Raw genomic sequence first — 25,483 nt, forward strand, 5'->3', positions numbered from 1 at the left:
AGCCAGACATTCACAGTCATAATTATGATTGTATTCATTGCATGAGGAACAAATCTGCAAGCGTTCAATTTGAATTCATTGTACATCAAGCGAGGCAGTTATCAAGCGAGGCAGCCATCAAGCGAGGCAGGGATCGAAGATTGAGCAGTGCTAGTATTTCAAACCTTCATTACGCTGAAGTCTCATGGAAGGATCTACAGAAAGAAAAGAGCACAGGTCAGGTAGATGTTTGAGGAACGAACCTGAAGGTTTAGACATTATCTTGAAGAACAGAGAAGTTGAGCATGCATTCAAGCAGGTTGGATGTTGGAATTTTTGCGAGAAACTCCAGGGAGGTCATGCACAAATCACCAAGGAATTTGCCTTGAATTTCACAGGACTGAATTCAAAGGTTGGGATGCTTGAATTGCAAATCTCACCAGAGGTAATATCCACAGTTACTGAGATTCCAAGGGGACAAGAAAGTTGGTTTAAAAATTTCAAATTTGATATGACCCCCTGCAAAGAATTTCTGAAGCCGGAGTTCATTGACTCAGATTTAAACAAGTCTGTGCCTAGAAATTATGTCAAGGACTCATATGCCAATTTGCTTACCTGCATACAGAGGTACCTTACCTGTGAAGGGAGATATAATAAGGTGTATTCATATCATTTCAAGCTTCTGCTGCATTTCACAGGAAAGATATCTCTTGATTTACCTTTCTACTTATTTCGTAGCCTAAGCAAAATGTGTGACAAGGTGCAGCTAAGGAAAGAAGCCTGTGAGACCTCATTGTTTCACCACGACTTAGTTAAGTTGATCGTTCTGCATGAACTCTAGAGAGTAGGTAGGGACTGGCCCACGTTCATGTTTATGTCTGGCTTTAAAAATGAAACTGGTCTCAGCCCCCAAGCTGTAAAAAATTCTCCACCAACAACTGGTCATCATACAGAAACAAGATCCAAGAGATTCACAAAATTGAAAGCTAGGAAACAAGTAAGGGAGCCCGCCAGATCAATGGTTATCCAAGACACACCCCAGCAGTCCCTGAAAAAGAAAACTCAGATCAAAGAAGGTAGACGTGAATCATCTACAGGAGAAGTAGTCCAGAGAAGAATGACCAGGAGTCAATTAGCTAAGGAAAAAGGCAAGAAGGTGGTTGCTGAGGAAAACCATGTTTCAAAGGGAAACTTGAATGACTTACTGCAAGCCATTGATATTGAAGAATCTCCCCTGGTCCAAACAGATTTGATAGAATCAGGTAAAGACAAGAGTAAGAGAATCAAAGCCTTGAAAAAGCTCAAGTTTGATGATCAAGTTGGTCAATTTGTCTTTAAGCCAAGAAGACCCATGACGAGGAATTTCAAATAGATACAGGAGATGCTGCCAAAAGCAGGTGAAATAGAGGAGATCGTAAAAACTCATGACAGACTTGTGACTTTGTTACAATCATCATCACAGCTGCATAAAGAAGATAGAGGAAAGGCAATCATCTCGCAAGAGGAATATAGTGTTGAAGAATTGAAAAATAAGTTGAGGTTAGCAAATCTTGAAATTGCTAGATTGAAGAAAGCCTCTAGGAAGCATGCAATCAGGGAAGCTCATTTTGACAAAATGCAAGCTCTGTGGGAAGACAAAACATTTCAAATACCCGAGGTGGTCGACTGTAATGCACAATATTATACCTGGACAGTCCCTGCAATAAAGGAAGCAATGTTCATCAGAAGGGTTAACACGAAACTTAGAGCTGGGATCAGGGTTATGAAGAGACAAATTGAAGAGTTGAAGCTGCAGCTAGGCCAACAGGAAAGACTTCCTTAGCTAAGGAAAATCTCACAGCAGGTAAGGTTAAGTTCCAAATTTTGATGATTTACCATGTTCAATTTTGGATAGCTTCAGGGCAGCTGAAAAGGACATGTCAATACAAAGAAACCCAAAACAGTCAAATTTTGGCTTGAAACTGTGTTTTGGTGATTACACAGCAGTTTCGTAGCGCGCTACGAAACTGCTGAAGATGATGCCTAACACACAGCAGTTTCGTAGCGCGCTACGAAACTGCTGTAGCTGCATAATTAAAGCTCAGTCGACAAATTTTGAGGGACCAAGGGGACATTTTTGAAAGGAAATCTCAGAAAAGATCATTTACAATGTGCAAGCAACCAGCCACGGCAAAACAAGCGGAAAGAAGTTATATGAACTTTAAACTTTTGGTTATACGAATGATCACCTCTAGTATTGTAAATGACTTTTAAATCAGCTTTAAAGAAGTTTTGTCATCACACATGTATATGGGAAAGGCTTACAGCACATGAAGAACGTGGCACTCCAATAGATTGTTGGCTAATTAAAGAAGATCAACATGGTTAATTGGTTCCCAATATCTTTGAGGAAACCAAAAGCATAAAAACAGGGGCGGTTTCCTACTTCCCAACAGCCGTAAAGGGATAAGAAATTAAGGACCAGTAAGGAGCTTTGAACATCCACCACAGCTAAATTGAAGGAGACCACTTGTCAGAGAACAAGATTTGATTGTAATTAATGCTATTACCAGCATGATGTAGAGTTAGACTCCTAATTGTCTTAGGTTCCTAAAATATCTAGTTAGCAGTTTGTTGCATTTAATAAGTAGTTAAAGTTGGAATAGGTGTCATAGCAAGCAGAATTCGAGTTCCCCTTATGCTGGAGGAGGAATCTCAGCCTTGTAAAGAATTCTATATATAGGAGAGAGGGCAATGTACCAAGGGTTGGAAAATTTCAGAGAAATTGGAACTATTGTGCTATGTATATGACTCTGTTTTAGTAATACAATACTGGGCTTTACTTCTCAGGAATCAGAAGGAATTTACTGTTCAGAATGTTGTGTATCATCCTCTCTTTAGTATTTGCAGTGGTATAGATATGTGATTACTTAGAAATCACTGATTGTGCTCTAATTTCCTTCACATATTTATAAACTGTGTTGTCCTGTATGTTTCTTGTGTGTTCTGAATGGTCTAAGTCTAGATGTCCTGACTTCTATGTAAGGTTGATATCATTGTTATACTGAAACGAATTTGACTCCATAAGCTCAATGGATACTTTCTAGTTGTGTTTCCACCACTTATATTTTTACATTCGTTTCATAAGAGTTAGCCATCTTAATTATAATCAAAGATCATTAATCCTTTGAGAGAGCCCTCTCAGGTTGGGGAGGCTAAACCTCAACCTAAAGTAGGTTTGAAATAGTTACTTAAGGTCTTCCTGGTCAGCAACCTTCCAGGGTTTGATTTTGAGATAACAGGTGCTAAGTTATTTTAGTGAAAGTTGTTCACTTGTACACCTATCTAGTTTTGTGTTGATCCCTAAAGCCTTCATCTTGGAGATGTGCAATATTTATTTCATCTATAGTGAAGCAACTAGGATGAAGGAGGTCTATTAGTCTCATTTTTGTCACTTTCATCATGATTTATGTTTTATCCAGTGGAGTGCTCTTCATTTGTAGACTTTCCTAGATGATGGAGCCTTCAAAAGCCATATTTGTTGACTTGTCAAGTGGATTGATAAGTGCCCTAGATTATGTGAGGCTTTCTAGCATTTAGATGTGTACTTGAGATGGTTGACTACTTATAGAGTGCTCCCTTGATCACTGTTCCTTGGCACACATAATGAGGCATAACCACTCGTCATTGCACATTTGCCTAGGCCACCTATTGGATTTGGTGGATCTAGAGTTTATTTTTATGACCATTCACATGGATCTGCTTTAGCACATAGTTAAAAGCCTCCTTCATGATTCACTATCTTGGAGGGCAAGATAGTTGGCTTCTTGAAGAAAATGGCCTAGATGTTGTGGCTATTTGGGCAAGGGATTAACACAAAATCATGGTTTTGCTTGTGGTTTGGTAGATTGCTCTCTTAAATGATGAGTTCATGCATTGTTTTTGAGATCTATTGGAGGAATGTTCCATAAGGGGTGGCTACATGCGAACCCTCGGATGAATAAGCATTGTCAAACAAGCTTATCCTAAGGACACATCTTGCTTGACAAGAGGACAAGTGGCATGCTCGCTCTTTATCTCTTATTTTATCATGCATATTTTGAGTCATCTCTATGAGGTAGGAGAATGTATACTTTATGTTTTCCTAGTAGAGATCATGGATCAAGATCTTGATATTATTATATTATGTGTGAGGGTTTTGATCTCTAATCATATTTAAGAAGAGTTCCCTTCTATTGTAATGGTTGTTGAATGTTTGAGCTATAAACTCGATAGAACTATAGTTGAAGTCTTATTGAAGGCTTGGAAATTTACAATTTTAATTCTTGTTGACGTGAGGCACATGTTTTGGTTCTAAATTTGCTGAATTGTGATGCTGGAAATGCTTTCAAAGAAAGCTGTTTGAAGGGCTAATTTATGGGTGATACTGCTCCTTTAGAAGTGTTTTAGTGTGCATATTCCCCTCTTGGATGTCTTTGCTGTTTTATTTCTGAATATGTCAATGTTGCATCCTTCATCTTAATTAGAGTTGTTACAGATTTTTATGTTCATTGCTAGGCACACCCTGATACATATTTTAAGAGGTGCACCTTTATTATGGTTCCTCCAGGTGAATTTTCTCCATTCCTTAACAACAAAATAAGGGTAGCTGTAGCATGTTAATTCCATGTCTTCTGAATCACTAGTGTGATGAGGAGTGTAAAACTATGCACGTGTCTCCATTCTACTCTTTCCCATGAGCTATCGTCTATCTCGATTGCAGTGTAGAGAGCACTGTTATCTCCTTTAGTGCAAGAACCAAGACTTGCTTTCAACATACTCTTTTCCCTAAGAAATTCCCTTCCTCCCCATATATTGATTACCAATATTGGGTTTCTTATGCCTCCAACCTCATGTCGATACAGCCCTCAATTCTTGTTTCCTCGCCTATATCATCTCACTTATTTACATCAAGAGAGTAAAAATTCTATTCGATTTTGAACACTAGCAAAGCTACTAATGCAGAAGGATTTCAAGTTGAATTTCTCAAATATGGCACTAACTCTCTTATGCTTCAAACTGTTGGCTTTTTCTATTATATGGTTTGCTTATGGCTTCCTCTTTCACGGTTACAACATATTATTCCCTTTTTTAAACTCAGGTGACAATTCTAAACCAAACAATCATTGGACTATTATGATTGGGCATGCCTTTCCCAAGCTTTATTCTACAGTGTTGAACATGTGGCTTCTGGAGCATTTGGAGAGAAGTAAAATGTCAAAGGCCTCGTAGGTTTTAGAAAAGATTAATAGAATGTTGATCGCATCCCTACACTTCAGATTATTATATAAGAGGCTAAGCAATGATCCTTAAATCTTCTGTTGCTTTGTGAACATTTAGAAGGCCTTTGATTCTATGCCGAGACACTCTTTGTTTCAGAGATTGCCTCTGTTTATTGTTATAAGAGTTTTTATGAGACTCTTTTTGGTTGGTTTTATAGAGCTTGCAGATTTTCTAACTTCATTAAATGTATGATTTTGGATAACCAGGGATACCCCCTTTCCTCTACTTTATTTGAGGTCTGTATTGATAAGTTTGAGTACACTAAGGAGAACACACATATCGAGAACATAATAAAGGTTGCTATTGTTTCTGCTACACAAAATGTGCGACTGACTAGTGATGAATGCAATGTAAAGATAAGTATTAATGTTAGTGTTTAGGTGGTAAGTAGGGGTGTTGTTAATGTACTACCTAGTACCTACGGTGACTTATTGGTGTGAAAGATGTAACATCGCAACAATCTCAATTATATCAATGTATTTCTTTTTTTTCTCTCTGCATCTTTTGTACCCTTTAATTTCCTACTGAATCCATTTGCCGGAGTCAGAGATGTCTCAACTGAGTCCACTAGAGTTGACTAGGTTTCCCATCAATGGGTTCAGTCACCCGAAAAAAGAAAATAAAATAAATTCCCCCTAAAAATAAACCTAACCCTTTAAACCCAAATGCCCTCCTTATAAACACATCCCTTACCCTTTTTACCTCACACACTCCTCTTTGTGAGCATTTGGAACTGTAACATTCGGGTGTTGTTCAAGCAGATTGGAGTTGTGTTCGGGATGATTGTGACCTTGAATTAATCTTCATTTGCTGTCTACCCATTCGTTACAAGATTGAAGGATTCCTGCATGGAATCGTTGCATGGCCTATATCCACAGGGAAAATTGGTTGCAGCTACTGTGGGATGATTATATCTGGGGGGAATGCACAGCCTGAAATGCCACTAGGGGCGTGTTTTTGGGAATGTTATAGGTTGCCCAATTGTGACAACTGATATAAAATATCAAATGGCACTAGGTGTTGAGACTATTCAGCGAGAGAAAGCGAACTTCAGATTCCTAGAGTTGGCCAAGTCAGTATAGTGAGGTGTACTTTATATTAAATGCTTTAAAACTACTTTGACCAAGTGTTATCTCCAACGATTTCAACATTTACTCATTAGATTATAGTTTAATGGTTTTCAGACTCTAGAGGCCATGTAAAGCCTCAATGTTTATGTATTGTCTCAGAACTTTAATGTTATGTATCTCGATGAAGTTCTGCTGATTTTCTTCCTTATATGCAATATAAATTAGGAAACTTTTGCATATTTGATGTCCAATGGTTTGGATTTACATTGATGTACATGAATACAATGTTTCAGTAAAATTTGAATATTGTATGGATTTTTTATTTGTTTGAGTCGTTTGCAGAGTCAATGGCCAAGTCTTATCCAAGTTGTAATTTTTAAGGAAACCAAAATCCATCTGAGCCCGAGTTCGATAACTTTGATCCTGCTTAAGTGAACATGTTTTCAGATCCCCTATGCAGCTCATTATGACAGCTGAGTTGTTACTGCTGTTATTTATCAAATTGAATTTAATTACAAAGTTTTGTATATAAAATAATGTATCAGATTTTTCTGCCGTGCTTCAGTGTATCAGATTTTGCTGTCATGCTTCAATAATGCTGTGACTTTGACGTCTTCCACAGGTTCAAATTATTGTCAAGAGCTGACGTTGGAGCAATGATTTCTGAATTGTGTTGGTGCAGGGAGGCATGCCTGGTTCTGCAAGGTTGAGAGACTCCGAAATATTGCAGACCATTACGAGAAAACAAGCAGAGGGTGGACGTCTATATGGTGCTATTTCTGAAGCCCCAGCTATTGCCCTCGATGCATGGGATTTGTTGAGTTGTGTAGAGGTTTAACATATCTAACTTTACTGAATATTGTCATAGATATATCATATATTCATGCAGTTTCCTTGCTGCACTATCTGGTCTGAGCAGCTATTTATATGGTTAGAAAGGAAAAACAAGGGTTCTATTTCAGTCATGTCTTTTTCTGTGGTTCTAGTTTTCATATGTTGATTGGCTGAAATTTTTTGCAAGTTGGAGTACTGACTGCTTGCTGGTTTTGATATTGGAAGGTGACTTGTCACCCTCAATTTACCTACAGAATCTCTTGTTTGTGGATTGTTACATCAAATGTCCACAAAGATAGGTTATTAACTACAAGTCGTGGTCCTGGTACTGCTATGGAGTTTGCCCTTTCTTTTGTTGAGCAGCTCTATGGAAAGGAAAAATCGGAGGAGATTGAAAAGGCTTTGGTAAGTTAATATTAGTCTTATCAAATCCTTCGCTGTTTCTTGGCATTACCTTGTTATATGCTTCATTATTATTTGTACTTCTGTGCTTCTCCTTTTGCTCTCAGCATGGACATGCCTTAGGCACTCTCGTGGGATACTGTACATAGTTGAATTATTTAACAGTCCCATGGACCAACTTTTGCTTGTTAGTATACTTTCTTTCTTTCTTTCCTGTCAGATATGTTGTAGCAATTCTCCTTTGTTTCTATTACAAGTCCAGGTTTTGTGTTGGATAACTGATGGTATATAGTATATACTATACACTAATGAAAAGCTGATAGAAGGATATAAATACTCTTGCATTCTTATTCACCGCTGAATCTGAGCAGATTTTTTTAACGCTTTGTATGTGAATTACTGTTAATCCTTGTTATACTTGTTTGCTAAATGTAATCTGCGTTAAGTTCATATATATATAAAAGTAGAATTTGGTCATTTGTAATGCAAATTCAATCAAATCAAAGAGTTATGTTACCTTAGTGAGTTAAAGCCTTATATTTTTGTGGTCAGCTTCACAAAACTCTTAGCTCGTACCTTGACTCTAGCTTAAAACAATCAGACAATGGAGCTATTTTTATGCATTTTCTTTTGAAGATATGTCGATATCAAAAGCCAAGAACATCAAGCTCGGAGGCAGTCTTAGCGGATGAGAGTCTGCAAACTTAAAATCAGATTTAAAACTTCCTTGTCAAGCTGTACCTCCTTGATGCAGATATGATAGTCTTGACACATTATTTCTGTAGGGCTTTATATTTCAGGAAAAAAACAAAACTGGTTTCTATATTGGCTAGATATTAAGTGGGTGGCGTACGTTGTCTTGCTTTTTATTGCATGTTGTTTTTTTCCTTTTCTTGTGTTTCTCCAGTCGCTGTTGACTTTTTTGTAATCGTCTTTCTTTACGCTGGAGCATATTCTTCTGAGATTACTATCATTCTTCAACAATTACTTTCCGGAGCTAGATTTACACATCTTCATTTGTGTCGTAATTGATTTGCAGGTGATGCCTACCAATGGTGGGGGTGAATTAGGGAGACAAGAGTACAATGCTGTGGATTGGACCTTTACAAACCCCCCTTCTGTAAGTACCGCTTAGCAGTAGCTCTTTAAGGCAATGAAACATATTAGGTGTGAAATGTAATATAGTAGTTTTTTAGGTAGGCTAGCATTAAATATTTGGCAAATTGATGAAAATAATTAGTCAAATGCTAATTTACCAGAAGTGGAAGTGGCTTTACCTAGGGATTGGGATACACCATATCTCATATCCACTACATTGTACTCATATTGACTGGATACGGCCTTTATATGGTTGACATCTGTATCTGATATGGCTGGAACAGACTCTGAGTAGTATCCATAAAGTAATGGTTTAAAAAAAGAAAACCTTACCCACCTTATAAATAATTGTTCTACACATTTGTTGCAGCTACTAGCATGCAGAAACTATGTCTAAACATTTTTTGAAGGGCTTCAGAACAGTCTCCAAGCATTTGCCAAGATGATTTTTCATGTTAGTGTTGCAAGAAAATTCCTGGGTGGTTTTGCAGGGCTTCCACACTTGTTTTGACAAAGGTTCCTTTGATGTGGATGTGCTGTTGGTATTCTTAGGACCTCACCCATAAACTCAGCTAACTTACATGGCCATGGTAGCCTGAAAGGGTGAACATGTCCTTGTTGATTTGGGGGTGGGAGGAGGGGTGATTGAGACCTAGTTGGGGCAATCACCAGCCACACTCTACCAACCAGCCAAATCCTTGTTCTTGAAGTTATAGATCTATGGTGACATCTTTAGTAAGCCCTAATTAACCAAGTAAAACACTTAAGATTTATAACAACACTAATCAAGAGTAGATCATACCAATAGGAGTTCGCATGTGTGTGCGCAAGAGAGAGAGAGAGAGAGAGAGAGAGAGAGAGACCTATAACCATGAGAGATATGGTGTAGGTATGCTAACAATGTTCACACACTCAAAAGTTAAATACTCTAGAAGACTTGAAATATGAAGATCTCCATTGAAGATACAGGAATATATATTAAAATGTATGAATAAGAATGATGTTACAAATGGGAGTGAGAACTTGCTTATATACCCTAGGTAGGTACCTTTTCATGTACGGTCATGTCCTTAGAGACATGCCTCTTCATCTAAGTCACTTGACACGGGACACGACGGACACGGGGATTCGAGTGTCAGATACGGACACGTTGACCTCCCGGAACAGGACACGTTCGAATACGTTATATATATATATATATATATATATATATATTAAAAATTAGATATTTCTTATACAAATTCTCATTCATGATACAAATAACATTATGCATACAAATACAATTGTGACATAAATGATAAATCATAATACATATTCAATTCATCAATGATCCAATAGGAGAAAGACAAGATAGTGAGATAAAGATACTGTAGTTTTCTCATTAAGTCATCAAAATCAAAATGTGTTACATAGCTAGTGCAATGCCAATGGCAAATAGAAATAGCAAATACAAAACAACTACAAGTATAAAAGCCTCCAGGAAGTAGGTAGCTCATGAGTCATCAATCCTCATCATCAAAATCAACATCACTGTACTCATCATCATGGTCACCATTGCTCTCCTCTGTTGCATCCTCCTCCCTTGTATCCAAAGTCATCTTTGCATCTGCTGGTGTGGAGGATGACCCGTCTACAATATCACCATCATCAAATGTGACAGGCTCTAGTACTGGATCATTAAGATCCAAGTTGGTCAATGCCCACCCAACATCGCTGTCCAAACCCATATCATTAGGAAAGTGTTGACGGTGCTAGACCTGCCAACATTCAGGGGATCACCCCGGTATGAAGTCCCAACTAGACCTCACACCGTTTGGTGTGGGAGTCCCATCCGGTATGATGGCTCGATTGCCATTATCTTAAATGTTCGCCTTAGCTCTTGCTTGTCAGCATAGGAGAGTGGCCTGCTTTGTCTTCAAGTAGTGCGGTTCGCATGCCTGATGATTGATAGTGTTACTTGTGTCAAGTTTCTTTTACTGCAGAGAGAGAGGATGGGAGGAAGCCCAACTCTGTTAGGAACACACAACGCAACTGGACGTGCGCAACTTCTGGAGGAGCAATCCACACAGATGCGACAATCACAACACACAAGGAAAGATAGCACATACAACACTCAGCGGACAATCTGCGCGAGTGCGACGGTCGTTATAGTGAGTTTACGTGAAAGGTTCTGTTTGATTTCCGGGAGATGACCAACACGGGCAGGACAACGTTAACAACTTATACAACACCTTTTCATTAATATATGTATTAGAACAACTGAATAAATTCAAGTGTTAAACACAAGTTAAAACAACATGTATTACAAGTGTTCAAAACAAATCTTACAAACATTTAAAACACGTGTGAAAACGTGCTGGCCTGTTAGCAGGCTTCTGAATTAAGCGAAAGTTTCAAGACACATCGATACACCATACATCACTAACCCTGTGGACGGAGCGTTGGAGCCACTACTTACTTTTCAAAGAAAAGATTACAGACTCTCAAGGCTATGGGAGGAGCCAAGGTGAAAAGTCCTTTGCATGTACAAATGAGGGGGTATTTATAGCCAAGGGTGAAACTGGCCCTTGTGTCTGTTCGACTTCCCTCATGACTGTTTGACTTCCATGACTTTTCAGATTACATGAATCTTCAAATTACAAGTGGGTCTCTTGGACTTCCACGTTACATTACATTGATTGACAACGTATGGCCCACAGGTGATGTGACCGACACGACTCATGACATGACTTGACATGACAGTGCTGGTATGTTCATGTTGCTTCTAGTGTGCATGTCGAGCTGCAGTGTTGCTGAGTGATGGATGTCCTCATGGTGTCACAGTTTCACCTCTGCATAGCAAGGTGCATGGAGTCTTCGATGGTCGTTGGGTTCGCTTGATGTTGCATTCGCACGTTGCTCTTTGCTTGTATGTTGGCATGCTTGACATGTTCGTTCGTTCACGAGAAGTGTATGTTCGTCCGTCTGTCTGTTCGTGAACACATCTTCGCATGTTCGGCCGTCCATTCGTCTGTGAAGACATCTTTGCATGGTCGTCTGTTTGCGAACACATCTCTTTGCACGCATCATTTGTATGTCCATTCATGAACATGTCCCTTTGCATGTACTCTCCTTGTTCATCCCATCCATTGTCGCGCCATGTTTATTCGTGTACCTGTATCTGTAGTCGCTGATGACGAGACGACATCAAATCCATAAACCTCCTAGTATACCATGATGCATGATCGTTTCAGATGTAGGTGACCGGGAGAGAAGACAAGGTTACGAAACTGCGCGAGGCAAGTTTCGCGCTGGGATGCGGGCTTTGGGCACTGGTGGTGAAAACTGCACAGAAGTCACTAGGAGATGGTGATGGGAAATCTGGATCGCTAGTGACTGTCTGTGGGATCTGGCTTGGCTGGAGGACAGATCTGCACAATTTTTGGGAGCAACAGTGCGGGTTGTAGGAGAGCTGGGCAGGTAAAATCTGCGCAATTTCTAGAGGGAGCGGGCAGCGGGAGCTTGGCAGCAAAAACTGCGCAGTTCCTGAAGGGAGTTGGTAGCGCGATGGTGGTGGGAAAACTGCGCTGATGCTGGGAGGTTGTTGTCTAGGTAAATCCTCTCTGTGGACAAAGATGATCCCTCTAGCCCAATGAGTGGGTCTAGCAACCTAAGTGACAATCTACCAGACACTTTCCTAAGTTACAATTGAAAAGAGAGATGAAGAAGATGGCCTAACTCGTTCTGATGCTATCTTGATCTCCTTCATTGAAAACCTTGAATCACTTGTGTCACGCGCTCGTTCCTACTGTTCACAGTGTTTATGCACCTGCACAAGAGATCAAGATACAACAAGGCATGCAAATACAAATAGCATATTCAAAAGTAACCTACTTAACTGATCAAGGAATGTTAAGCTAAATGATACATGAGCATACACATTTAGGGAAATTGAACTAACAATTGTGTATTAATAGAAAATAAGGGGAAGCATACAACCAAGCCTTGATGTTGATAGGCTCTCCTTGAATGAATATCCAAGTCCAAGCTAAGCTCTCTAAGCACTCCTCCAAGCCATATGAGTAGCATATAGGCACAATCTTAGCATGAGGGTGCAAATAGACATAGACCAACCATTTGGGAATGGGAGAGGATGAATATATAGGTTGGGAAAGGGAGTTAGGATCTCTCCAAAGATAGGAGTAGGCTCTTATCTCACGGAGGTAGCTCATAGAGATAAGAGCAAGAGGCCAAGTTAGGAGAATTCGACCTCATCTATGCCGAACAACCTCCAGCTCACCGCTCTGGAAGCTTCTCATCCTCTTTGGGAAAATTGCCTTTTTGGGATCATCGCGGGTATACAAGTGAATAGAGCGATGCCATCGCGGGTCAAGTACAGTGCAACAGACGGTCATCGCTGTTTTTAGTCTTATAAGGGCAATGATTCTCAAATTAGAGTTTTAGAGCTATTTCCTTCAGGGGAAGCTCAAGGCATTTTTCCATCAAAGTCTTAGGAAGGATCTGAACTGCATATATGAATGAGTACACTACATGATGCTCATGTTTCAGGCACTTCGGGGTATGTCACGGGGAAGTGCAGGAGTTGTGACAAAATACTGTGTAATAGATGCCCCCTAAAGCATGAAGGCAGAACGAGGAGTGATGGCTGAGATGCTTTACGAGCTTTTGCAAGGACGAGGACAAACACTGTCAGGAGACCTGCAAATCAAGGATGCATATACATATACATATCTGATATCAAAACATGAATCCACGATATGGACGCAACCATCCAGATGATAAGGACTATATGAAAGGATCCATGGTATGGGCACAGACATTCAAATGAGAAGGATCATATGTGAATCTAAGATCCAAGGTATGGTCGCAATCATCTGATATAGAAGGATCATCATAAATGTAAAGTCCCACAGTATGGTCACAACCATCCGTATAACTGAAACATGTGTACAATCATGAATAACATATAACTCCACGCAACCTGAGCCATATTAGACAAGACTCAGGGTCTTGTGCTCCATCTCGACTCGATCAAAGTACGAATTCTAACATGCGAATGAATGTGATGAAGTCGAACATGCTAGAAAACCACTTGATTATCGGCCAATGATGTGGACCGTTAACAGGTACGACAAAAACCACCAATAATGATAATGGCTCTCAAGGTACAACAGTACAATCTGTGAATGTGATAATGAAATTGAAGTCGAACACTCGTGGAATCATCCAATCGAAGGCCAATGATGAAGACTTGTCATCAGATGCGAAGAACTTGCCATTAAGGCATGCAAGCTCTAAGGTACTGAAAGGGAGTTTCTAAGTCATCTTCCTGGATAATGAGCTGAAGTCGACAGGAAGCGACCCGTCGAAGAAGGGAAATGATGAATCCCTATCATCGACACGAAACAAGGAATAAAGTGGAATGAAATGAATAAGATCCAAGACTGTAATAATGGGTCAGACAATGTATAGGTAAATAACTGTAGATAGGACTTCTCTTGAACACTGGTGACACGACTCCGGAGTGTGGCAGCATTTGGCTCAACATAGGACTAAAGGTCATGATGACAAAATGGAATAGTCAAATGAGAGGCAAAAATGGATCACCCAAACCCGGGAGGACAAGTGACTGAGTGAGGATATCCCAAACCCGACACGAAAGCAGAAGAGTGTCATGTTCAAGAGCGACATGCTTGCCTATACAAAGGATGTTTCATTTTCATTTTTCCCCCACTATTTCTAGCGAGTACCCCAATTATTTTTATCACAAGCTTGAAGGGGATAACATATGCTTGTCATGTAAGTTAATTCTTTGAATGAATCCATCCTAGTAAGTTTTATGAGTCCTAGGAAGGAGAAACTCGATCTCATCATGGTGACGAGTCTTTCGTTGTAAAATTTTAATGAGTCCGACGTAAGAACAACACGGTGTCTTTTTCATATTTAGAGAGTTTGAAAAAGAGATGAAAAAGAAAACTCCATCATGTCCCTCCATCATGTCCCTTTTCGTAATTTGTCCCTCGAACCCAAAAATGTAGGAAATAATATTCAAGAGAACCTCTTGACCATATCGAACAAGGTTTACCTTTTTCGTAAATAGTCAATCTCAGCTCGAAAAAAGGGGTAAACGTATACTGAGACTACGTCAATTCATTTATTTTAACGAGTTCAAATTGACAGGTACTTGACGATCTTTTCATGTTTCGAGAGTCATAAAAGGGCTTAAAGATGATTCTAGGTGGGTTCCTTTTCCGTTTATTTTTAACGAGTCCGAAAAAGAGATAAAACAAAACTCGTTTGAATCAGTCAATAATAATCACATGTTCACCAGAAAGTACCTGTAACTACACAAGGAAATTCACTCATCACTGATATCGAGAAATAATAATAAAATATTGCAAAAAATGAACTCAAAAGTTATAAATAGCTCATAAGTAAAAATATTTTTACCATTTCACCAAAGTAAATTTTGAGAGTGCATTTGTGCCCTATTTTGCCCGATTTTCAAATGACTAGTGCGGGAGATCTAGGATGTCATTTTGCGAACCATTTGCAGTAGGTAAGAGGTTTGTCCTTGCTCTTGCAATTCATCATATTTTTATGTATTTTTAATGGAATATTGTATGCCAAAAGGAAATATTTCAAAATTTTAAAACGCCGACGATCATCGTGGGTTTGGTCATCGAACCCGCGATGATCGTTCTCGAGCCAAAAGGCCACGCAATGACATCGCTCTGTTAATAAAAACATGTGCGATGGTGCCGAGGCGGAATTTTTTGAAGAAAAACCCTCTTTAAAGCAAAAATTCTTGATTTTGATCCATGAAAAAGTAACTTTAATGATGTTTTGCAGGAGATCATGGTTCTAGAATGGAAAGAAAGAGGCCATGAGACCGAAGACCACCAGGCAGCCCAAGATCCAGAATGCATCAATGCTTTTGAGAAATTGTGGGTTGCTGAAGTTCTCCAGGACCCAAAGGATTGAGAGCTCAGACGGAACTGTTGCTGTATTTGGTCAACTTGTGGGATGTTGATCGAGAGCTCTTCATAATTAAAGACCAGGAGCTAGTGTTGAAGAAACGAATATTTATTTCATCACCAAATTGTCTAGGAGGGGAGAGAGAGTCCAACTCTTTGGATCTCGCCCAGGAGGTGAAAGTACTAGCAGTCTAGTCAAGAGACATTGCCCAGGTTCAGAGATGACCATGGGCGAGAAAGTAAAGACAGCAATAGTCACTAACCTTCCCTTGAGAACTATCTTGTTCACCATAGCTCGCGTATCTGGCACACAAGCTCTCCATGAAGCCTCCCAGTCACAATTCCATTATGCAGTAGATTGTCTAACTCCCACAGTCTTCAACTGGTGTGGAGGATTGCTGGATAATATGAAGAGGCAGCTAACCAAAGGTAAACGAGGGAACCTGAAACAATTTGGTTTCGGTTCAATATTGGTTACTTTCTTCCTAGAGCGGGTGCCCTTGTTTTGGAACCAATTTCTAGAGGTACTAGATCCTCTCCCCAAGATCCGAGGTTAGTGCAGTGGAGTCAGCTCATGCCCTGAGGAGGAGGGGGCCAACAAATGCATTTCCCTCCACAGTTTTTCGGTTGGCTACGTCGCCAACTACTTGTTGTGGATGATTATGCTTATGCCAACACAGATTTCAGATGGGATCCAGATCTACCTCTGCCACTGGGAGAATAGTGGACTGACGCAGGTAAAACTTGTTTTTTGATTTTTTCAAGTTTTATGAATTTTTGTAAAAGTGTAACTGAGATGTAACTTGTGATAAATGTGCATATGTTGGACCGGAAAGACCGCTTGGCATGTCGCCAATAGCACGGCGAGCAGCCCATCAGATAGTAGGCGCTGACTATGAGGAAGGGGTGGACCCCTTGGTAGAGATGGAGCGCAACCTGGACGTGATTACCTGGGGGATACCAAAGTATGCTACCATAGACGAGGTGCCACTGCGATGGTAGAGGCACACTGTAGGAGTATCAGCGAGACTGCGTCGGCTGTTAGGCCGAGTGATCAGAGCAGTCTCATGCTACCATGAGCATCGAGTGGGATGATAGCCTTTCTAGTTACTTTTACACATTTTGTAGGCTTTGAAAGCCAAGTGTCTTAGAGCACTTTATTTTTTGAGATTTTGATGTAAACACTCTACATATGCATGTTTTATTTTCTACTTATGTGTCCATGTAGCTTGATGATGTGATTGGTTTTATAAATTACGCAAATGTCTATCAAGAACATAGTTTGCTAGTGCATCTGTTAATGTATTCAAATTGCATGGAATATGTTGATATGTGATAAAATAAAAATACTCTCCAGTAATCGAACATGTAGATACATACGCAATATCTATGGATTTTTGACCAAATAATGATTGTTTAACTGTAACACGAGTTGTGAATCTAACTTGACAACTAAATCTCTAATACCAAGAGTAATTGCTTCTGATAATAGTTCAATGATTGCACTGTTTTCAGCAATATTGTTAGTTGTTCGACTGAGGCATATACCTTGTAAGTCAATCAACTCGCCATCAAGAGCAAAGAGTGCCCAAGCTGCAGAAGACAAATTCTGTGTGCTACGACAAGCACGATCAGCAAAATCGAAATACTGACTTGACGACATCTGCAAACCGAGTGGAACAGAAGGTAAGAAGAGAAACACATATCTACAAAGCAAACAAACACACCAAAAAAAAAAGCGCACACTAATGAATTCACAAACTAATGTACAAAAGTCATTACATGAATTTCACGCATAATACTTTTTCAAATACAACCCATTTCGGGGCTGTGACAATGCATTTCCTTCGTAATCAACTAGCTCATAGGCGCCTTTTTGCAAAACACGTTTGACAATATATGGCCCATGCCACATAGGTTCGAACTTTCCAACGCCTAACTTATTGTTAGCCTGATCATAAAGGAGGACCAGGTCGCCTTTAGAAAAAGTGCGAGGAGAAACGGTTTGATCAAAATGAGCTTTGACACGTTTCTTTTGGGCTTCGATTACCAACGCAGCAATGCAACAGGTCTCGTCAAGCCTCTCAAGGTAGAGTAGCTGCTCCTCTTCAAGCGAGGTATTAGGAAGAAGTTCGACAACTAATTTGAGCGAAGGGATTTCACATTCAATCGAGAGAGTTGCCTCTAAACCATAAACCAGCTGGAATGGAGTGAATCCAGTGGCCGTCTTAGCGGAAGTTCTGTAAGCCTAGAGAGCTGAGAATAGCATCAGATGCCAATCCTTTTTGTGCTTCCCAATGGTGCGTTGAAGCATAGTAATCAGAACTTTATTAATTGCTTCAACTTGGCCATTGGCCTGTGGATAGTAAGGAGTTGAGCTATCATGATGAAGGCCCAACTGAGCAGTCAACTCTGCCATCATGTATTGACGAAAATGTGATCCATGGTCAGTTACAATGGCTTGAGGAATACCAAAACGCGCTATGACGTGGTTGAAGAGGAACTGAGTAGCAGTGATATCGTCAGCATTGTATGTGGGCATCGCCTTGGCCCATTTAGTGAAGTAGTCAACGACGATGATAATATAGCCATGCCCCTCGGCCGAGCGAGGGTTACATGTCATGAAGTCTATGCCCCATTTAGCGAATGGGCCAACAGTAACTATTGGGTGTAAGGATGCTGCCGGGGCGCGTTGCTTGCATTTAAGAATCTGACATTCATGGCATTTCTGAACAACTAGAATACAATCTTTAAAGATGGAAGGCCAAAAATAACCGATGCGAAGGATTTTCTGAGCAGTGGCATAGCCTGACATATGACCACTACAGGCACTAGAGTGGCAGTCATTCAAGACCCGTTCAAACTCTTCAAGTGTTAGACATCTGTGAAGAACAGAGTCTACACCGACTCGGTACAATGTATCACCAAGAATCCGATAGGGTTGGAACTGAAGCCGGATGTGGCGTTGGTTGGATCAAGACAACTCAGATAGGAAGGTTTGGTTTTGAAGATAAACGATAATATCTCCATACCTCGGGTCAAGAGTGCTGATGAGAAACATAGTTTCATCAGGAATCTGCTCAGTAAAATCAATAGAAGTGCTTGCAGACGGAAGAGCACATATGAACTCAGCAAAAATAGGTGATTTCTTTGATTTGGCGGCAGTAAACTCCAAATCAAACTCCTACAGGATAACAATCCATTTCGAGTATTTGCCCCCAAGTAATTGACGAGTCAATATATAAGTCATGGGGTTGCAATCGGAAATCAGCATGGATTTCCTTAAAAGGATATAATGACGAAATCTTTGGACAACATGGACTGCTGCCAAGGCAAGCTTCTCGACATGAGCATATCAAGATTCAATGTCAAGGAGATTTCGGCTTAAATAATAAACCACATGTTCGTTGCCATCGTCGTCATCCTAAACCAACACCATAGCAATGGTACTATCAGTTGCAACCAAGTATAGGAAATAATCGCGTCAATAATCAGGGGGATGCAATAAAGGAGCACTGATAAGCGTGTTTTTCAAAGCATCGAAGGATTTCTGGGCAACTTCATCCCAAATGAAAGGGATCCCCTTCTTAAGCAAGCGAGTAAAACCCTTGGTGAGTTCAACGTAGTTAGGAATGAATCGATGAAGAAAGTTAGCCTTTCCTTGCAGGCTTTGCAATTGAAGCAAAGAGGTAGGGGGGGTAAGTTCACAATAGCCTCAACTTTTAAAGGATTGATTCAGATACCTTCGCGGGACACAACAAAACCCAAGAGTTGACCAGATTCAACGCAAAAAATGCACTTGTGCGGATTAAGACGGATGTTATAATGTCGACATCGCAGAAAAATGGATCTTAAGTGGTTCGGATGGTCATGACGGTTAGCAGAATGCGCTGGTGAGTCATCAAGGTAAGGTTGAAGAATGTGTCAAATATCATGAAATGCATAAGACATTACTCTCTGGAAGGTAGCGCCAACATTTTTTAAATCGAAAGGAAGCTTCTTATAGGAAAAAGTGCCCCATAGATAGATAAAGGCTGTCTTATGTTGATCAGTAGGTGAGATGTTGATCTGGTTGTAGCCAGAAAAACCATCCATAAACGAGAAAATCTCACTCCCAGCACACTCGTCGATGATCTGATCGATAAACGAAGTGGGATAATTGTCTTTTGGACATGTGCGATTGATGTCGTGGTAATCAACACAGACGCGAATCGTTCCCTGCTTTTTAGCAACAGGGACAATGTTAGACACCCAATCTGTCAATGGGATTGGATAGATAAAACCAATTTTTAAAAGCTTTTCCACTTTTGCCTTAATAGCAACAACCTTCCGAGGATGCACGGGACGAAGCCGTTGACGAACATGCTTTGCACTAGGATAGGTAGGTATTTCATGCACCACTATTGCTAGATCAATACCAGGCATTTCCTCGTATGACCATGCGAAGACATCTTGAAATTCTTTGAAAAGTTCAGTGTAAACCCTGATCTCATCGGGAGAACAAGACACCCCAATATGAATGTTCTCGACAATTCCAGGTTTAATGGAAATGTCAAGAGGCATAGTTGCAGTAATGTTTCCCATATTACCCTCAGACAGGACTTCGTGCACCAAAACAGGTGTTTGAAGTGGATGCGTTGGGCAATGAGAAACGAATGCTTCAAGACACGAAGGCATCTCATTGAGGCTGGGAAGAAATGAAGAACGATGATGGAGATCGTTCCAAGGAGTTTCATCCAGAGACATAACCTCAACGATACTCTCGTCGGTGGGGAATGTCTCGTTCAAAGGATCCGGAGAATCCCATGAACCAAGCCAAGGAGATGGCACATAATTATCTAGGTTCATACTGAAAACAACATGGCTTTCTGAAGCGACCATTGAAGCCAAGACAATTTCTTGATAATCTTACTCTAATGGACTTAATGGTGTAGAATCACCAAATGAATCAATTTGACTTGGAGTAGGAATAATCCAAGGATCTGTAGAAACCGAGATCATATTGATCAAAGTGACATTCGAAGGCGGGAGAGTAAAAGCACCCATTAAAGCAAAATCTTTGAAAAGACCTGCCCCCACACTCTCATAAGGAATGTCGATATTTTTCCCACATATGGGACATTGCCGTTTGATGAACTGGAAGAGAAAAAAGACAGTTGGTCGATGGTGACAATTTTTCCTTCGCGAGGAAAACGAAGCACCCGAAACAAAGAAGAAACCACAGAAAACATAGCATGGGTCCAATTTTGCCTGAGAAGCCTCACAATGGCAGCTTTGCAACCCTTAAAAAAGGAAGTTTTCTTCTTGACAGGTCTCTTGTTTCTCCACTCAAGAACTTCTAATGAGGAAAAAGGTGAGCATCTATCAGTTGGGAAAATGAATGAAAAATTAGAGATGGTAGATCTTTTTAGTTTGAACAAGATCAATATCTCACTAGTTTTCTTAAATTTGTTGAGACGATAGTTGTTTATCTTTTGCAATGAATGACTTTCTCAGTGTTTTTTGGGTTAGGATTAGAGGCAAAGCTTGAAGGTCATTTTGCTAAGATGTGAAAAGATGTATAAAAACAGATTTACAGGTTGCAATGATATATTGATCCTATCGTACTGTCTACAAAATTGTATTTCAGATTACTTTCTTATACCAGTAGTCTTCTATTTAAAAGGAATCAAGGCATTGATTAGATAGATGTCGATCAGTATGCATGGAGGCTTCTTAGAAATGGGTGCAATCTCCTTGTTTGCATTAGCACCTTGCATATATATTGACACATCTCCACAAAAATATACAACATTAAGGGTCTCTTTCTTTTTTAGACTTTATCAGGATCTTCATATCTTTCCCATTGAGATATCATAGTCAAATATTCTAGTCCTTGGATATTGATTGCGTTCTCCATAGTTGCATTTTTCATGATCTCTTCCTTTCTTTATTCATACATTTCCTCCCAGGAACTTTCAATCATTGTTCCTTCGACTTTGTCAACCATCTCATATTTCATATGAGGATGTATTATGTTGATTTCATCTAGTCAATGTGTGAACCACGCCTTCATGCATCCTTTCGCAGGAGGAGATCCTTTCTTTTGGTCATGCTCTTGAGGTAGAGCACTCCTTCATGATATCTGTGACCATATGACATGACTCTATTTTATCAAGTACAAGCATACATACGTCATCTCTTTCTTTTGGTCATCTAGACTTCCTTCGACAACTTCACTGATTGAAAGAACTTCAATCCCTTGACCTGCTTCACTTCTTTTGACATCATGCCATCATCCCATGAATCCCATACAAGATGGAGTTCCCGGCGAGACACTTAACCTTCCAATGAAGATTCCAACAGAGGATCTTGATCATCCTCATCCTGCAAATGCTCCTTTTGAATGATGTATAATGAGCTTTATACTAGATGACTTTCTTTTTCCCATAAGTACTACTTATGCTTCTAATGAGGTTACCAAGAGCTACATCTTTCTATAGGTGACAACCATAGACTTCTATTTCAGCTATCTTTCATGCTTCTTTATGATGATGTCACGAGCTCTTGCTTTCAATCATATGCTTCTATGATGCCATCTCCTAACATGATGCATCATATCATGCTTCTAATGATTCCTACCATGATAGTCATACTTTACAACATAAAAACTTGGAACGACAACTTGAAAAGAACTAGGTGAGGAAGACTATCTCAATCATAGTAGAGATATTTTACTTCCTCCTTGGATTTCTTCTTTTCATCTTCTTCCACTTCTTCTTTTGTTGTTGTCCTTCTTGTGCTTTGGACAATCTCTCTTGTAGTGCCCATATTCATGACAACCATATCATTGAACCTTCAACGTGTTCTTCTTCTTTTTCTGGGAACCAAGCTTCTTGTTGTTGCACAAAGTGTCTAGGCACTGCAACAACGCTCAGAGTAAGGGTTGTCACTTTAATCCTTACTCACTCCATTTTCAAGGGGAGTAGTCCCTAGGGTGAATGAATGAGGATAGCCTGTGGAACATAGGCTCTAGGAGACTTAAGGATGAACAATTTGATGAATGTGAAACAAGTCTTGGTTAACTGAGATGGATAGATCTAACAATTAAGACAAGTAAGACACAACCACAAGATATAAATGATTTTCAGGCCAATGCTTTAATGTTCAATTAACCATAAACCAAATGAAAACAAGTTATTTAGAGAAATTTGTAAATGTAATAGAAGTGATGATCATGAACAATTATATCAAAATATTAGCATGCAAAAATATTCCAGCAATTAAATTTCGAAAAATTTAAATACCATGAGGAACCATGAAATTCAAATGCTAAGCCGTTCACAGTCTTAGAATTAAAATGATTTTATTTGATGACCCAAATCTAGAAAATTTGTTAATTTTCCTATAGTCAATCTTTAGATATGATTTTAAATGTGTTTGACTGTAGAGAAATTAATACCACAAAATTTTCTTTTTTAAATTTTCAAAGTAAAAAACCCTTAACACAAATAAAAACCCAAGAACAAACTTTAGATAAAAAATTGATTATGCCTTAGGCAATTTTTAATGTGCTAAGTTTATTGAGAAAATTAAATGTGACAAATGATTAATTAAGCTTTTAAATGTGACAAAAATGAAAATCAAAAGGGTTTAATAAGTTAAATTTTTAATGGGCCATAGGCGACATAAAAAATTTAAATTTTTAATGTGAAAGCATAAAGTCCTTTTTTGATTTTAATTCATTTAGAAATTGCAAAGTCACATAAAAATGATTTTTTTTAAATATATATATATATATATATATATATATATATATATCAAAATCAAAATCAAAGAGAAAGTCAAAAATAAAAAAGAAGAAGAAATCAAAACATAAATAAAAGAAAGTCATAAATTAATATAAAAAAAATTAAACAAAAATAAAAATCAAAACCTAAAAAGAAAGAAAGTGAAAAGCAACTTAAAAAATAAATAAATAAAAAAATATGAAACCTAACCCTAACAAACTAAAACATAAAACATAAGGAAAAAGAAAAAAGGGATTCAAATTGTTTGTCTGTGTTGTGTAGGCAGACCTCGACGATGGCGGAATGGAGAGAAGCTAGAGGGTAAGCTAGTGAGGGGATGGACGAGGAGCTGCGGGTCGACAAAATGAAACGTGAGGAAAAGGGAGGATGACGGGGAGAAGCCGCGGATGAGGGATGCATTAGCGCGGGTTTGCAGGTTGGATGAGAGCAGAGGAGATGTTTGAGAGGAAGGAGTTGCGGGCAATATGCAGGTTGAGAGGGAAAGAAGAGCCGAGAGGGAGATGTGAGCTGTGGAAAAGAAGGGATGGACTTCGAACCAGTTAGGGAGGACGAGCTTGCAGGGCTGAGGGAGCTGCGGCAAGGGTTTTTTGCAGGCGGAATGGAGGAAAAGAGGGCCGCAGAGAGGGGTTTGGAGTAGGCAGATAGGGAGCCGCGTTTTTTGAGGGGTGATGAAGATATGGCAACCATTATTTTTGTCGAAATTTGTAGCAAACAGATGGAAAACCCCAGGTAGCAGAGAAAAGAGAGTCTTCCAGGCAACAAATGTTAGCCTCAAAAAACTTAGAACAAACCCATAAAAGTCAAATTGCACACCAATATATTTTTTGCTTCAGATTTTTTTCCAGGAGAAACTTATAACAACCATAGATTTAAATTTTTCAAACCCTTGAACTGTAAAAAGAATATTGCCCCTGCAAAATGATATTGAGGCCAGACCTTACTCTTTAGGGCCTAGATCTGGCTTCAAATAAAATTTTCCTTTCAGATCTGTACTCGCAATAACATAAACAAAACACCCAGAACCCATATATACAATAAAATTGAAAACTCCAAAAACCTACGTTAGAGAAATACTATAATTACAAGCTGAAGGCTCTAAGTAGCTAGATCTATCATTATGCCGCACATAAATTGATTTTTTTTTTTTAAATTTTGAAAGGAGGTGCTAATTCGAAACCCTCTTGCATCACAAAAAAATCTTATGATAAGCCCACAGTTAATTTAGCTGGGCTCTTTCGGGAGTTGGCTGATCCAACTGAAAATTTCCCTTAACGCCCTATAATCTAATTCAAGGTTTCCCTGCAAAACTCGATCCAACCATTAAAAATAGTGCGAGAAAATAATAATTAAATTCAGAGAAATAGAGAAATCTGTTATTACGTTCAAAATTTAAATTATTATTCAACCCCTAACAACTGAGCAAGATACTTGTACTCAAATCACTCTTCAGAAGCTATCGTCAATGGCTTTAAAAAAATTATGCATGAAATAAAACATCTTACAACATTTCCATGAAGAGTAATACCAACAAAATTAAACCTCAAAGTCTTTATTTATTATCTAAAAAAAAATATTGCATTAGAGCTTCTTGCTAAGCACATGACTCAAAAAGCGGATGGATCGACTAACAAATGACTTCCTATTTAAAGATAAATCCTCCAACAGCTATTTTGAGTGATCCTCGTCAAAGTAATTTCGACCGTTGATGAAAATCAAAATTTCTTTTAATCTCATCCATCGAAATATTTAATTTTTTGAGAACATTCGAAATTTTCATTTAAATGTATTTTAATTAACTCAAAAATAGAATTTTTGAGTTAATTTCCCAAAAAATTTGACTTTGACTTAACTCCAGGGATCAAAGGTTTAAAATTTATCAAAATAATTAATTTATCTTAGTTCCGGGACCTTTTAAAATTTATTTTTTTAGGACCGACAAATTTTGCCTTAATTTACCTAGGACTTAGTATTAATTAAATTTCTGGCTTAGAATTTTAATTAATTTTGGGCCAGAAAATTTAATTAATTAACC

The 25,483-nt window shown here is 39.0% G+C and overlaps 1 protein-coding gene across 2 annotated transcripts in view; it reads left to right on the forward strand.

Annotated features, from left to right (window-relative positions):
- LOC149238659 (protein DJ-1 homolog A-like) overlaps nucleotides 1-25,483 on the forward strand; it is a 188,343-nt gene that overhangs the window by 42,069 nt on the left and 120,791 nt on the right. For both annotated transcript variants that reach the window (XM_089373136.1, XM_089373135.1), the window contains 3 exons: nucleotides 7,033-7,182; nucleotides 7,410-7,589; nucleotides 8,626-8,706. In XM_089373136.1, the coding sequence (XP_089229262.1) occupies nucleotides 7,033-7,182; nucleotides 7,410-7,589; nucleotides 8,626-8,706 (411 nt within the window). The remainder of the gene's footprint in view (nucleotides 1-7,032; nucleotides 7,183-7,409; nucleotides 7,590-8,625; nucleotides 8,707-25,483) is intronic.

Source organism: Pinus tabuliformis, chromosome 8 (genome assembly GCF_031772625.1).
Source record: "Pinus tabuliformis cultivar Carrire ecotype Pingquan chromosome 8, CPIR1, whole genome shotgun sequence".
In the NCBI taxonomy this organism is placed as follows: Eukaryota; Viridiplantae; Streptophyta; class Pinopsida; order Pinales; family Pinaceae; genus Pinus; species Pinus tabuliformis.